We start from the raw sequence: 16,989 nt of genomic DNA, 5'->3' as shown, positions 1-16,989 counted from the left end.
TTAAGAAACCACACTAGAAAGTTTAGTAGTTTTTCTGAAAAGTAGAGGTAAATGTGATGGTTGAACACTATAAGGATGGGGATGTCCCTTCTTGGACTGGGATGTCTCTTTGCTGGACCCAACTAGGCAAAGAGACATCGCCGTCCAGCAAAGAGACAGTCCCATCCACCGCCGCTGCAGAGCTGTCACAGTGTACCGGTGGTAAAGAAAAGAGGTTGCCGTTGTCCCTTCAGTACAGCGGCCGGCCGAGACGGTGTCAGCGGCGCTTCCTGCTTATCATCTGGAGCCTTCGCTGTCGCTCCTTCTGTCAGCCCTGCTGTGCGGCGGCTGGGGTCTGTATTAGCCCTGTCCAGACCATGGTCGCTGCTTACCTCCTGCTGTGCGACCCAGTCATCTTAAGCCTGGTGGCCCCGACCCACCGAGCAAATGCCCGGTGTGCCCTATGGGCAGTTCGGGCCTCGGCCCGAAGGAGGGCACCCGGCGGTGACTTGGCTGTGGTCCGGATGGGACTGTCCCTCGGTCTGGTTCCAGACCACGGTCCGCCATTTAGTAACCACTGCTCTATAGGGTCTTTCTAGATTCAGCTCCAGTTAACATGAGTGGTAAGGAAAATGCGTAACCGTAAGAGTGAAATTGTTTGGGGTTTTTACTGCAGCAATCTTCATAGTTTGCTGCATGCAGAAAGCATGGCAAGACTTCATTGGCAAAGAAGAACAGTGGTCTAAACTGAAATTTTAATTTTCTAAAGTGGCTCTAAAGGCTCAAGGATTTTTACCTTCATGTATTCTATGCATGAAGGTAAAAAACCGCAGCACCCCCCCAAACCTTACGCCCTCCGATCCAGTGACGTTCACGACAGCCTCAGTTGTCTGGGGACTCTTCCTCATTGGCTGAGACAGTAACGGGAGCCCATTGGGTCCCGTTGCTGTCAGTCACAGCCAGTGAGCCAAGGGGCTGTTTTTGTTGCAGTAGTTCTGTTTTGTCCTTATCATTGTTTGACAGTCTGCCATTCAGTTTCAGGCCACTATTCTTCTTCAAAGAAGTCTTGGAGTGCTTTATATATGCAGTCAAATAGATGGAGGCAGTTGCTCTTGAAAAACCAAATAATTTGTCTGTCCAGATGCTTCAACTAAATGGGCACCAACGATTTGTCCCCATTGGAAATCTGAGTAGTAAGCACTTCTGAAGTAGTAAGCACTTCTGAACACAGGGTTTTACACATTGGCATATAACCTAGTGAGGATTGACGGCGAGAAGCACAAAACATAACTGCAACTACACAGATAAAATAGACCTTATAGTATTGGTGTACACATTATTGTGTAGATGATAAATATGATAACATACACTTGTTTAGTGTGTTATGCAAGCTGTGAGAGCTCCTGTGTACAAAAATGATTTGATATGAGATTTTGGTGTTTTGCCTGTAAGGTACAGGTTTGTGTACAAGCAGAGTACAAATAGGTCAGGTGTTATAGTAGCAGACCTAAGGTCCACTGTTCAGGACAAATCTTCATCTTGTTTGCAAAAAAAACCCAAAAACATTCACCTGTTTATAATTATTTGGTGTACATCTGCTGTACTACCTTCTTTAGGCTGGGCATTCCCAGTCATTTTAGATAGACATTGATTGTGAGGCTCAGCATTCTCACAACCACTTTCTGCACAAAATGGTATTGTAAGTGAATGGGCTGGAACAAATGCAGTCATTTGAAAATAGATCTATTTCCAGGTGGTTCACCTCTTATAACTACTTGTGTGCACTACTTGTGTACCCACCTCCATTTAAATAATGGGAGTACCAAGAGGTTACCTTGTGGTTTTTCAGTGATATCACTGCGCTTTTATGTTTTGTTTAGTGTGATATGGAGGGGCTTTTAAAATAAAGAAAAGCAAATCTCTGCTTGGGACCAGTGTTTCAACTGATGATCAGGCCAAGGGGTAGGCAGAAGAAGAGGCCGCCTTGGACACTTCAGCAGGAGACAGGGGTGCAATAAGGCCAGAACATGCAACTTATACTGCTAACATAGTTCAAAGCTAATGGGAGGAGGGGCACATTTTGATATTTTCACCATGGGTGCTTAACAACCCATAACGCACCAGATTTTTTTTGTTTTTTTTTAATCACTTAATTTTCCAGTTGTACAGCTGTTCTCAATAAAACCCAAGAAAATAAAAATATATGAATCCACGTTAGCTACCAAATTAAAGCCCCATCTGTCGTGAAAAAAATGATGTTTAAAACAATAGGGTAGACCTCTCCAAAATGGAAAAACACTCTGGTATACAATGTTACCCTTCTGCTACATGAAAGTCACACTAGTGTTATATCAGTTAAATTAGCAGACTTTGTTGATTATATTTTGGGGTGAATTCATAGATGCACAAATTATATAAACATTGATTCACACTTAAAAAGAAAAATATACATTATGTAACCAAATTTGCCCTATTTGTCCAAAAAAAGAGATTATTATTATTATACAGTATTTATATAGCGCCAAAAAGTTTGCTCAGCGCTGTACATTGTAGTGGGGGACAGTACATGAGACAATACAGTAAAAATACAATACATGAAGGGTTCGAGGGCCCTGCTCTTTGGAGCTTACAATCTAGCAGGGAGGGGATAGTGGTACAGGAGGAAGTGGCTGTGGGGGATGGAGTGGTAGGGGTAGTGGAGGAGATCGGCTGTTAGGTGAGGGCGGGGTAGGCTTCCCTGAAGAGATGGGTTTTCAGGGTGGGCCTAAAGGTGAGGAGGGTAGGTGACAGTCTGATGGATTGGGGTAGTGAGTTCCAGAGGATGGGGGAAGTCCTGGAGAAGTCCTGCAGTTGGGCATGGGAGGAGACCAGGGAGCTAGAAAGTAGGAGGTCTTGTGAACAGGGTAGAGTACGGGTTGGGTGGTATTTGGGTATCAGGTCAGTGAGGTAGTTTGGGGCAGTGTTATGAATGGCTTTGTACGTCAATGTTAGTAGTTTGAATTTTATGCGTTGGGCAATCGGAAGCCAGTGGAGGGAATGACAGAGGTGGGTGGCAGATACGGAGCGGCTGGTAAGGTGGATGAGTCTGGCCGCTGAGTTCTGGATAGACTGAAGCGGGGATAGTCTGTGATGAGGTAAGCCGGTGAGGAGGGAGTTGCAATAGTCGAGTCGTGAAGTAATAAGGGAGTGAATGAGTTGTTTAGTAGTGTCTGGGGTTAGGAACGATTGTATTTTGGAGATGTTGCGGAGGTGGAGCCTGCATGAATTTGCCAGTGATTGGAAATGGGGTTGGAAGGACAGATTGGAGTCTAGTGTGACACCTAGGACTCTGGCTTGCGGGGTGGGACTGATGGTGGCGTTATTGGTCGTGATGGAGAGGATGGGGGGGCGCAGGCTGGGGGGAGAACTAGGAGCTTGGTTTTGGAAAGGTTTAATTTGAGGAAGTGGAGTGACATCCAGTCTGCTATGTCGTTCAGTAGGCAGGTGATGCGGGCGGAGACTGAAGTGGTGAGGCGAAGGGTAGAGCAGTAGATTTGCGTGGGAGTGTATCAGTTGGCCAAAGGAGGAGGTGTAGATGGAGAAGAGGAGGGGCCGAGGACAGAGCCTTGGGGTACCCCAACAGAGAGGGGGAGAGAGGGGGAGGTGGCAGCGTTATAGGTAACACTGAAGGAGCGCTGGGATAGATAGGAGGAGAGCCAGGAGAGAGCGGAGTCTCTGATGCCAAGGGAGTGTAGTTTTTAAGGAGGAGGGGGTGGTCAACTGTGTGGAAGGCCGCGGAGAGGTCGAGGAGTAGGAGGACTGAATAGCGGCCATTAGCTTTGGTGATTTTGAGTAGGGCGGTTTTGATGGAGTGTAGGGGACGGAAGCCAGACTGTACGGGATCAAGGATGTTGTTGTCGTTGAGGTGGGAGCTTAGGCGATTATAGACTAAGCGCTCGAGGAGTTTGGATGTAAATGGCAGCAGGGAGATGGGTCTAAGGTTGTTCAGGTCGGTGGGGTCCAGGGAGGGTTTTTTGAGTATGGGAGTGATATGCGCGTGCTTTAGGGGGGAGGGGAATATGCCAGTAGAGAGGGAGAGATTGAAGATGTGGGTGAGGGAGCTTAGGATGGAGGAGGAGGGTGACCGGAGGAATTGTGCGGGGACAGGGTCAAGGGGGCAGGTGGTGAGGCTTCTGAGAAGACCTTAGTGACCTTTTCAGTGGTAGCAAGGCCGAAGGAGTGGAGTGTTGGGGGGGTTTTAGTGTGCGGGATGTTAGGTGTGGTGGGGGTCAGGGCAGTTGCGAGGTCAGAGGAGGGGAGTGTTGAGGGTTTTATCGTGGGAGGGAGGCTAGGTGGGGTGGAAGATTGAGCATTGGCGATGTCCTTACGAATCTTGTTTTGGAAGTGGTTAGCAATCTCGTGGGCGGTGAGTGAGGTACTGGGTGGAGGTGGGGGGGAGAGAGTAGGGAGTTAAAGGTGGAGAAGAGCCGGCGAGGACTGGAGGAGAGGGTATTGATGAGGGTTACGAAGTAGGCTTGTTTGGCAGCGTGAAGGGAGGAGGTGTAGGTGAGGAAGGCGGATTTGTAAAGGATGAACGCTTGAGGGGATCTGGTTTTGCGCCATAGTCGCTCCAGTGCACGACTGCGTCGTTTAAGATTTTTGGTGTGGTCGTTCTGCCAGGGTTGAAGCGGTCGGGGTCTAATGCTACGTGTGGTTAGGGGTGCTAAGGAGTCTAGGCGGTTGACAGCGAGTTATTACAAGCAGTAGTGGCCAGGTCAGGGCAGGACAGTGGAAGGATACTGTCGTAAAGTCGGTCAGCTGCAGAGTGGAGAGGGGCAGGGTTCAGGTTGCGGAGGTTATGGCTCGTGATGGTTTGACGTTTGGGGGGGGGGGGTGTTTGCGGACGGGGAGACGGAGAATGTAATGAGGTTGTGGTCAGAGAGAGGGAAGGGGGTGTTTGTGAGGTTGTGGGGGATGCAAAGATGAGAGAAAACAAGGTCCATGGTGTTCCCTGAGATGCATCATTCTTTAGGATAGACTGCAAAACCTAAAAGATATAGTTGGCGGTACTGAGACATGGTCACAATGGGGTCCTGTAGGTTCTGAGCAACACGAAATGCAATAGGGTGCCAAGACACGGACATGGCTATTTTCAGCCATTGACAGAATGTAGTCCTTTCTGGGCTTTACCATGTTCTCCCCAAATGATTAAGGATATGTATATGGTATCCTTGTGCACAGGAGAGGTAGCTGAACATTTTTTCTGGTTGCAGTTTTTACCATGCCATCACTGTTTGAGAAACCGGTCATTTGAATTTACGCTTTTGTTAAAACAAATTTGTATTTATATTTTTTTCCTAATTTCTGCGGTCCTGCCTTTCCTGAGCCTCTGTAAATGCCGTTTGATACAAAAAAAATGCCAGTTTTAAGTCACTGAGTGCCAAAATGCGCTTCCTTGTTTCTGAACCTTGCCATGTTCCCACCAAGGGAGTTCTCGTGTTTAGAAATAGTAGTATAAAGTATTTTATAGCATTATTACCTACTTACTTGTATACATAAGAGTTTGAAAAAAAAACACACTTGAAACAAATTTTACATCTTTTACCTTTTTTTTAATTTTTTTAAATTTTTGCTTTAATTTCAACTATTTTTAAAATAAAACTGTTCAATACAAACATTCACAACACAGAAAACATTCACAAGTCTAAACCTTCAATTCCTGTCCCATAGCCAAACAGGAAATGAGAAATCCCTGCAAATTAAGGGAATTCCTTGGGGACTCCCAGGTCACCAGAACTAGTGTCCACATTGGAAGATTTCTCATTTATTACATTTCTGGGGACAACTCAAAATTTGGGATTTTCTTTTACTTTCAATGATAATGGTAAATAGGACAAATTGAGTGGTTGTATCTCTTTAATGGGGACACAGACAGCAATAAAAACTGAAGTTCACATTCCTCTGCACTCTATACAAAACTTAAAAAAAAAAAAGTTTTGCCTTTAGTTATACTTTAAACTAATAGTATATACACCATATATTTTTCATATAACTTGGGAAAACAGGCAAACTTAGTGTTACATGATTCCAGAAAAATTAAAAAAAATAGTTCAGAAAAAAAACACTGATTTGTCTTCTACATGTTTTACAGTATGTGGTCAAAATCAACAGAAAATCTCCCTTTTTAAAAATAATTTTCATAAATTTTTTTTCTCATTTCTAAAAACAAAGTATATAATTTAAAATATAGCACCGAAAACAAGTTATGTCTGTCCTCAAAAAACAGTATCAAGATTGGCTAGCGCTAGGTTGACTGCAAAACAAAACAGCAATTGTAAAACAAACTATCACATGTCCAAAACCTGAAAAAAAAAAGCCCTGTAACTCATGGGGGTTTACATAGATTCAGGGCCAGTTCACACTTCCAAAACTCTCTCCAGATGCATTCCGGATACCTTTTTGCTTACAGTTCACACCACATGCAGTTTCGGTGCAGTTTTTATGCAGTTTGCCATGTTCCAGTATGGTTCTATGCAGAAAAAATGCACCATGTTCTACTTTTTTTTTTTTTTCCTGCATCAGAAACTGACTGGAACTGACTGCACTGGTGTAAACTAGGGCCATTGGAATACATCAAAAACAGTGTGCATGCATTTTTGATGCAGAAAAAAAAGCACTGTACTGCATCTAGCCCTAAAGGTGCTGGGACTCAAGTGGTTAAATTTATTTTTAACTCATAGAATCTAATAGTGGATAAAGATCTTCTCTGGCCTAGAAAGCTAAATAACTTGATATTTTATTTCATCCAGCAACTTCAAGAAGAACTCAACAGAAAACTTTTTGACAACTTAATATCTTTTCTGAAGAAGTCACACCTAGCTTTTCATGATGAAAGAAATGGTTGGAGTTGTAGAGTGAGATCTAGTGAAATCCCCACTGCTGCTCTTCTGCTTGGTAGGTTACTTCGCACTTAAGATTATTTTATTAATAATTCCACAGAGTTCATTTGAAGGTTATGGTCTAAGTCATTTTAGAAAAAGGATTGAGGATCTAATGAGTTGATGAAAGTTTGAAGGCATGCTTAATTTCATCAGAAGCTTATTTTTCTGAGGAGTATTTGTGAAATCATGTTTTCTATTGAGGTACTTTTAGTGCATAATCTTGTATGCTTTTGCTTTTTTCCTTTTATATCTCTCCCTTATTCTATTTATCCATACGGTCACGGCCAAAAATATTGGCACCCCTGCACTTCTGTCAGATAATGCACCACTTCTCCCAGAAAATTGTTGTAATTACAAATGTTTAGGCATTCTCATGTTTCTTTTGTTTGTATTGGTATGACACAAAAAAGTGGAGAAACAAAAAGCCAAATCTGACACATTCCACGCAAAACCCCAAAAATGGACTGGACAAAATTGACACCCTCAATTTAATATTTGGTAGCACACCCCTTGGAAAAATATCTGAAATCGCTTCCTGTAACCATCAGTGAGTTTTTTGTACCTTTCTAATGGAATTTTGGACCACTCTTCTTTCGCCAACTGCTCCAGGTCTCTCGGATTGGATGGGTTCCTTTTCCCAACTGCTGTTTTGAGATGTCTCCACAGGTGCTCTATAGAATTGAGATCTGAACTCATTGCTGGCCAGTTCAGTACTCTCCATCACTTTGTATGAAACTGTTTCTGGGTGCTTTTTGACGTGTGCTTTGGGTCATTGTCCTGCTGTAAGACCCATGACCTCTGACGGGCACCCAACTTTCTGACACTGGGCTCTACATTGCACCCAGAATTATTTTAATAGTCTTCAAATTTCATAGTGCCATGCACACAATCAAGATATCCAGTGCCTAAAGCAGCAAAGCAACCCCAAAACATCAGTGAACCTCTACCATGTTTGACTGTAGGGACTGTATTCTTTTCTTTAAAGGCCTTATTGCTTTTTCTGAAAACAGTACTGTAGAATGATGGGCTTTACCAAAAAACTGTAACTTTCTTTCGTCTGTCCAGAACACATTCTCCCAAAAAGATTTTGGCTTCCTCAGGTAAGTTTTGTCAAACTCCAATCTGGCTTTTTATGTTTCTGTGTCAGCAGTGGGATCCTCCTGGGTCTCCTACCATAGCATCCCTTTTCATTCAGATGGCGACGTATAGTGGGAGCTGACACAGTTGTACCCTGTGCCTGAAGGTCAGCTTGAATTTGTCTGGAAGTTGATTGAGGTTCTTAAGCCACCATTTGAACAATCCTTCGTTGCAATCTTTTGATAAATTTTTCTCTTCTGTCCATGTCCAGGGAGATTAGCTACAGTGCCATGGGCTGTAAACTTCTTGACAATGTTGCACACAGTGGACACAGGAACGTTAACATTTCTGGAGATGGACTTGTAACCTGGAGATTGTCCATGCTTTTCTACAATTTTTGTTCGCAACTCCCCAGCTCTTTCTCTTATCCATGCTCCATGTGGCACACAGAGACACACAACAGAAAGGTTGAGTCAATTTTTTCACCATTGTAACTGGTTGCTGGTGTGATTTCTATATTGTTAGCACCTGTAAATTGATACAGTGGAGTTTAATCACTTGCCCTCCAGAGGATTTACCCCTCTTGCTGACCAGACGATTTTTCGTGATACGGTGCTGCGTTACTTTAACTGACAATTGCGCGGTCATGCAACACTGCACCCAAATGACATTTTTTTCCCACAAATCGAGCTTTCTTTCTTTCGGTGGTATTTGATCGCCTGTGCATTCTTTATTTTTTTGCGCTATGAACAAAAAGACACTGACAATTTTGAGAAAAAAACTATATTTTTTACTTTTTGCTATTAAGTCCAGTAAAAAAATGTAAAAAATCAAATTTCGTCATAAATTTAGGCCAAAATATATTCTGCTACATGTCTTTGCAAAAAAGAATCCCAATACGTGTAAATGAATTGGTTTACGTGAAAATTATAGCGTCTACAAATGGCGGTATAAATACTGGAATTTTTTTTTATACTAGTAATGGCAGCGATCAGCGACTTATAGCAGGACTGCGACGGGCATTCTGACACTGGGGGGGGGAACTGACTGTCACTGACATCTCCAGTGACACTAATACAGTGATCAGTGCTAATTAAAAGCACTGACTCTGTAATAATGGCACTGGGCAGGAAGGGGTTAACATCTGGGGCGCTCAAAGGGTTAACTTTGTGCTGTTTTACAGTGTGCTGTGTGTGTGTGCTTTACTGTGTCAGCAAATTGCTTTGTATGGCTTTGCTATGCAGAGCCATACAAAGCAATGTGCAGGAGCTGACGGGAGAGATCTATATTATTTACATACAGTTCTCTACTCTTTCAGTGATAATCGGCGATCGCCGGTTGCTGGTGGGGATTCACCTTCCAGGACCCAGTGATCAACAGCTGAAGCTGCCAATGGCGGTGCGGGTAGGGCACGCTCACACCCCCCCTCACCCAGAAATGCAAGATGACGTATGGCACACGTGATTTTTCACAGCCCTGCTGCCTTGTAGCAGTATTTATGCTATAGGGCGGTGGGGAAGCGTTTAATTACAAATTACAGGAGCATCACAAACTTGGAATGCAGTTATTTGTTACAATTTTGAGAAGGTGCCAATAGTTTTGTCCAGTCTATTTTTGGGGTTTTGCATGGAATGTGTCAGATTTGGCTTTTTGCTTCTCCACTTTTTTGTGTTATACCAACATAAATAATTTTCTGGGCAAAGTGGTGCATTATCTGAGAAATACAGGGGTGCCAATATTTTTGGCTATGACTGTAGCACCAAATAAATGTCCTTCCATTCTGTGACAATAAACCCTATACAATAAAAACATAGCTTTCAGTTTGATTTCTATGGGCATTGTATTTTGCTGTAGTTCTTTCACTTAATAAATGCACCCACATGTCTGCTCTACTGTAAATACAAAATTTCACATTTCATAGAAACTTTGTTTCTGGCACGGGAAATAGAACAATGTTGTCAGAGTAATATATGCTGTTATGCTGCTTGTTCTAAGCAAGTTCAAAGCAAGTCATTAATGAATACGGTTAGATCCACTGTGTTTAACAAAGATGTTGGTCAGTATTGATATCTTAAGGATTAAGAGCATGCTCTTGAACTGAAAATTACACTTTTCCTAAGGGATCTATGTCGTAAAGGAGAAGCATTGCCAAAGCTTTTTTGGCTTTACTTTTTCCAATGGATCACAGGAGTGCAGTTCATTCTGAACTCCTGTGATGTCACTCAGCCGTTCCAGGCTTTGGATCGATCCTAACTTTAAAGTTGGGTTCCACCCAGAGGCCTGGACTGGCAGCTGGCTCAGCCTCTCACCAAGCCACTGAGAGCCTGAGCCAGTCGCTTCTTCCCCCTCTATAGTCTGGTGCTCCATTGACCGCTGGAGGGGCAGAGCAGAGAGCTGTTGACGGACAGTCACCGGATCTCTGCAGACCGAAGATCTTGAACCAGGCAATCAGTGTTTTGTGATTGTTCTGTTCTCCGTTTTAGAGGCAGCAGGGGACAGATGCAGCATTGGATCAATGCTGCATCCACCTAGGTAAGTATAACTGTTGTGGGTTTTTTTTTTTTTTGAAGAAAAACATATTTCTCTTTTAAATTCTAAACCTGGATTCTAGGCAGACATTTATTAACCTCTGTCCCCCACACAGCAGCACTGAGACTGGGAAAGGGAGGGGCAGAGCTAGGAGCCAATAAGGCTCTGCTACATGTTTTGACAGGAGAGCATAGTGAACAGATCTACTCCTTCATTGTCTAGTCATCAGATTGCAGTCGGGGAACTGACACCACTGTATTCCTTAACCAGAAAAAGTTGCATCCCTCTCTATGATGTGCTGTCCAGCAAACTGTGTGAAACACAAGAAGTTAGTCTTAGTTGTTACCTGGTGTAATTTCTTTTTCTTTCCCAGGTGTCAACGTCACCGACCATGAGCTTACATTTGAAAGCCTCTCAGAGATTCTTAATGATCAGGTTACTCCATTTGTGGTCTTACTGCAAGCCAAGGAATGTCCAGGTAAAAGTTGCTTGATGTTTGTGTGATTTAAGGTAGAATTTAATAGTGCTTGAAATGTACTTTATTTCAGCAATAATACATTTTGATGTGACCAGTACAATAAGTTTGAATTATAGAATGTAACCTTGGAGTATATACATCACACAAAATAGCGTTTGAAATCTTGTGTCAGTCCTATATTTAGAAGTCATAGATGTAAACGGTTCAGATATTAAACTCCAGGGGCCATTTTTTATTTAAAATCATTTTATTACATACATCACTTTGTTGAAATATGCCTTCATCTAGAGTTTTCCTTTAGGAATCAAGCATCTGCTTCAGAAACTGCTCTCACAACTCATGGGATGCAGTGCAGACTTGGACCTTGATGAAGAGGAAGAGTATGCAGCAGTGTCTCAGAGGAAAATGAACTGCTCTATGGCATCTCTGTGTAGCTGGTATCAAAAGGCTACAAAGGTAACTGTCTATTCCTTCCTGTTAGAGTAAGACCCCTTTCCCACTGATGCGCTTTTGCTGCACTGGAATACACTTTTCCAGCGGGACAAAAGTGCATCATAAATGATTTGCCTTTGAGACTTTTCACATCACTACGCTGCTGTTTGAAATGTCCTGCATGCTGCATCTTTGGTGCCCTTTTAAAAAGCGCACCAAAAATGCACCTCCCATTGAAATCAATGGGAACCGCAACAAAAATGCACAAAAAACACACCTCGGATGAGTTTTTGCTGGTTAAGGAGTGGCGTCCTTAACAACCAGTGAATAGCTAATTGTTAAGGAGCCAGCACATGGCGGCTTCCTTAATGATCAGCGAGGATGTAAACTCTGCCCCCCGCACAGCCTCCTGCCCCCTTGTTGCTCCCCAGTAGCTCAGGCTGGCATTCCACTGCCTCCTTTTCTCCTCCGGTCCGGCCTTCCCCCACCTCCTCCCTCAGATTCTGGGAGCTGATGCTCCTTACTGTGCCACTCCGCCTCCCCCCTCTGGTGGTAGCATAGCTCCTGAGCTGGTGCATGGTGACCAACGGGGGTGGGGGCTTTATCATTGCTTGTTAAGGATTTTGTTGGGTTCCAGCTCCTTAACAACCACCTGCCGGTGTCCTTAACCAATGAAAAGCTGGTTGTTATGAAGCTGGCCCCAATGACATCCTTAAAAACCAGCTATTCACGGCTTTATGTGCTGCATGCAATGAATTTAAAATGCTCAAAGTGTTTTTTGTTCTTGAAATGCATAGCACCTTTTATAAGTGCTGCAGTGCAAAAATACATGTGCTACCTTAAGCTACAGAGACACAGTGGTTTTGCACAGAGCATCCCTGTTCCTCCTCTTCTTGGGTTCCATTCCAGTGCTCCTGTTTCCTTTCTCCTGCCAAGTGCCCCTATAAAAAGCAACTTGCTATGTGGACATCCGAGCAGTCTCGCTTCCGAGCCACTGCTCTGTTTTTCCATTGACACATGGAATGTGGTCCGGCCCAGTAGAGGGAGACAATGGCTGCCGCTACTGTCTCAGCCAGTGAGGAGGGAGAGCCAAGGCTCTCGTGCACATCACTGGATCGAGATGGGACTTGAGACTCTACAACCACTTTAATAATGAAAAATTCAACATGCCCCGCCGGTGCAGGGTACATGTATTGGATTAATTGAAGAAAAGCTGGCATAGAACGCCGGTGATCTTGTACTCTTCCTTAGGGACCCTGGTCCGTTACTTCAGGTGCCTCTTGAGCTTTTATCTAAATTTCCTCCATTCTCTGGGCTTCAAGTCAACTGGGATAAATCTCTGATTCTCCCTGTGGACCCGGAGGTGCCTCGAGCTGTGGACCATACCTTACCCTTGAAGTGGACCGACAAACTTAAGTATTTAGGCATCCTAATTTCCCAGCAAACAGAGGATTTCTGTAGCTTAAATTTACATCCACTCCGAGTTTCCATTGAACTGTGTTTCAAAGCCTGGGATAATCTCCCTCTGTCCCTGGTAGGCAGTATAAATTTGCTCAAGATAAAAATTTTACCATTGCCATTCTCCTGTCTGGATACTGTACTTTTTTTAAGAGCAAAAAATTGGGAGGATATTTGGGATGGCCCATTCAAGCGATTAGTTTCCACAAGAGATAGATTTATACCATTTAAATTATTCCATTGTATCTACAGTATCTCAGAAAAGTGAGTACACCCCTCACATTTTTGTAAATATTTTATTATATCTTTTCATGTGACAACACTAAAGAAATGACACTTTGCTACAATGTAAAGTAGTGAGTGTACAGCTTGCATAACAGTGTAAATTTGCTGTCCCATCAATATAAGTCAGCACACTGCCATTAATGTCTAAACCGCTGGCAATAAAAGTGAGTACACCCCTAAGTGAAAATATCCAAATTGGGCCCAATTAGCCATTTTCCCTCCCCAGTGTCATGTGACTTGTTGGTGTTACAAGGTCTCAGGTGTGAATGGGGATCAGGTGTGTTAAATTTGGGGTTATCGCTCTCACTCTCTCATACTGGTCACTGGAAGTTCAACATGGCACCTCATGGCAAAGAACTCTGATGATCTGAAAAAAAGAGTTGTTGCTCTACATAAAGATGGCCTAGGCTATAAGAAGATTGCCAAGACCCTGAAACTGAGCTACAGCATGGTGGCCAAGACCATACAGCAGTTTAACAGGACAGGGTCCACTCAGAACAGGCCTCGGCATGGTCGACTAAAGAAGTTGAGTGTAAGTGTTCAGCGTCACATCCAGAGGTTGTCTTTGGACGTATAAGTGCTGCCAGCATTGCTGCAGAGGTTGAAGTGGTGGGGGGGTCAGCCTGTCAGTGCTCGGGCCACACACTGTATCAAATTGGTCTGCATGACTGTCATCCCAGAAGGAAGCCTCTTCTAAAGATGATGCACAAGAAAGCCCGCAAACAGTTTGCTGAAGACAAGCAGACTAAGGACATGGATTACTGGAACCATGTCCTGTGGTCTGATGAGCCCAAGATAAACATATTTGGTTCAGATGGTGTCAAGCATGTGTCGCGGCAGCCAGGTGAGGAGTACAAATACAAGTGTGTCTTGCCTACAGTCAAGCATGTTGGTGGGAGCGTCATGGTCTGGGTCTGCATGAGTGCTGCTGGCACTAGGAAGCTACAGTTCATTGAAGGAACCTTGAATGCCAACATGTACTGTGACATACTGAAGCAGAGCATGATCCCCTCTCTTTGGAGACTGAGCCCCAGGGCAGTATTCCAACATAACGCCCCCATACACACCTCCAAGACAACCACTGCCTTGCTAAAGAAGCTGAGGGTAAAGGTAGTGGACTGGCCAAGCATGTCTCCAGACCTAAACCCTATTGAGCATCTGTGGGTCATTCTAAAAGAGAAGGTGGAGGAGCGCAAGGTCTCTAACATCAACAAGCTCCATGATGTCATCATGGAGGAGTGGAAGAGGACTCCAGTGGCAACCTGTGAAGCTCTGGTGAACTCCATGCCCAAGAGGGTTAAGGCAGTGCTGTAAAATAATGGTGGCCACACCATATAATGACTCCTTGGGCCCAATTTGGACGTTTTCACTTAGGGGTGTACTCACTTTTGTTGTCAGCGGTTTAGACATTAATGGCTGTGTGTTATTTTGAGGGGACAGCAAATTTACACTGTTATATAAGCTGTCCACTCACTACTTTACATTGTAGCAAAGTGTCATTTCTTCAGTGTTGTGACATGAAAAGATATAATAAAATATTTACAAAAATGTGAGGGGTGTACTCACTTCTGTGAGATACTGTATCTTACCTTGTGGAAACGTCACAAAACATATCCTCAATGTCTCCTAGTATGCTGGAGATACATGGCAGACTCAGCTGATTTTATGCATATGATCTGGACATGTCCCTCTGTGCAGCTATACTAGGAACAGATGCTGGAGTGCATTTTCAAGGTGACCACTATATGCATTCTTCTTTTAGAAGAGATATATTTTGGGATTAGTGAATGCTCTGGCACACACTAAATCGGTTAGGACCCTTCTTCTGTTACTGGTTTATGCTCGGAAGGCAATAGTGCTTCAATGGAAATCTGTTACTGCCCCCACTCTTACCTCTTGGAAATCACTAAATAATTATGTAGTTCCTTTGTTTAAAGCAGCTTAACATGCTGGGGGGTGTCACAAAATGTTCCAAAAGGTGTGGGACATCTGGGTTGAGTCACATATGACAGCTGTCTAGGGCAGTGGTCGGCAAGCCGCGGCTCGCGAGCCACATGCGGCTCTTTACAAACTTAAATGCGGCTCTTCTGTGTGCCGGGCGCCCGCTCCCCTCCCTCCTCTCGGGCGGCCGCCCCAAAAGTCAGGACTCTGCAGCTGTCAGGATGTAGGCGGGGCAGCCAGGATGTAGGCGGGGCAGCGTGACGAACTCCTCTCCTCTCACAGTCCGCCCTGAAGACCAGAACGGCGCGGGAACACGGCGAGAGGAACGCGCGGAGCAAAGGTAAGTGAATTGACACAATATGGGGAATGAATTACTATAGGGGGGATGAATTACTATAGGGGGGGATGAATTACTATAGGGGGGGATGAATTACTATATGGGGGATGAATTACTATGGGGGATGAATTACTATATGGGGGATGAATTACTATATGGGGGATGAATTACTATAGGGGGGATGAATTACTATATGGGGGATGAATTACTATAGGGGGGATGAATTACTATAGGGGGGATGAATTACTATAGGGGGGATGAATTACTATAGGGGGGATGAATTGCTATGGGGGATGAATTACTATGGGGGATGAATTACTATGGGGGATGAATTACTATGGGGGATGAATTACTATATGGGGGATGAATTACTATATGGGGGATGAATTACTATATGGGGGATGAATTACTATGGGGGATGAATTACTATATGGGGGATGAATTACTATATGGGGGATGAATTACTATATGGGGGATGAATTACTATGGGGGATGAATTACTATATGGGGGATGAATTACTATGGGGGATGAATTACTATATGGAGGATGAATTACTATGGGGGATGAATTACTGTACAGGGGATGAATTACTATATGGGGGATGAATTACTATATGGGGGATGAATTACTATATGGGGGATGTATTTTCAGTTTTAAAAATGTGGCTCTCAAAATAAATTTCAATCGTGGTTTTGGCGAGATTTGGCTCAGTTGAAAAAAAAGGTTGCCCAACACTGGTCTAGGGGGTACTTTATGGCATGTTTAACCTCTTAAATGTTGTCTCTATATACTGTGATATTGGTATCCTTATATTGCTTGTTATCCTGGATTTTCTTTGCAATGTATCACTCAGAGGGGATTGTTTTTTTGTTTTTTTCTCAGCAAAAGTCGAGTTACTTATTAACTCATTTCCATCACTATTTCTCACATGTTTAGAAATCCATTTCTCCCAAAAAAAAGAGATCATTGTCCCCAGGACATTGGCAGGCACCTCCGGTGGTTGTGGTGTTTAAAGATCTTGAAAGCTTCTCCGCTAAGGTTCTGCAAGAATTTATCGTTATAAGCAGGTTAGTGGTAATCTCACCCATTATATGTCGTAAGGAGATGTTGAGACTGTTGAATGAAGTGTGCTACAAAAGAAATAAATTGTTTCCCAAACCAACCAATCATCTTTTTTTTTTTTCCAGGTCTAAAAAGATTTCACACTTACAGTATCTCAGAGAAGTGGGTACACCCCTCACATTGTTGTAAATATTTTAATATATCTTTTCATGTAACAACACTGAAGAAATTACACTTTGCTACAATGTAAAGTAGTGAGTGTACAGCTTGTGTAAATTTGCTGTCCCCTCAAAATAGGTGAGGCCTGTTCTGAGCGGAACCTGTCCTGTTAAACCGCTACATGGTCTTGGCCACCGTACTGCAGCTCAGTTTCAGGGTCTTGGCAATCTTCTTATAGCCTAGGCCATCTTTATGTAGAGCAACAATTCTTTTTTTCAGATCCTCAGAGTTCTTTGCCATGGGGTGCCATATTGAACTTCCAGTGACCAGT

The 16,989-nt window shown here is 43.6% G+C and overlaps 1 protein-coding gene across 2 annotated transcripts in view; it reads left to right on the top strand.

Annotated features, from left to right (window-relative positions):
- Window positions 1-16,989, top strand: part of ORC3 (origin recognition complex subunit 3) — a 117,548-nt gene that overhangs the window by 11,475 nt on the left and 89,084 nt on the right. For both annotated transcript variants that reach the window (XM_089691312.1, XM_089691313.1), the window contains 4 exons: window positions 6,768-6,912; window positions 10,879-10,983; window positions 11,285-11,439; window positions 16,374-16,504. In XM_089691312.1, the coding sequence (XP_089547438.1) occupies window positions 6,768-6,912; window positions 10,879-10,983; window positions 11,285-11,439; window positions 16,374-16,504 (536 nt within the window). The remainder of the gene's footprint in view (window positions 1-6,767; window positions 6,913-10,878; window positions 10,984-11,284; window positions 11,440-16,373; window positions 16,505-16,989) is intronic.

Source organism: Staurois parvus, unplaced genomic scaffold (assembly GCF_062004578.1).
Source record: "Staurois parvus isolate SC_StPar_1 unplaced genomic scaffold, SC_StPar_1.0 ptg000561l, whole genome shotgun sequence".
NCBI lineage: Eukaryota > Metazoa > Chordata > Amphibia > Anura > Ranidae > Staurois > Staurois parvus.
This window is presented reverse-complemented; position numbering and strand designations above follow the sequence as displayed.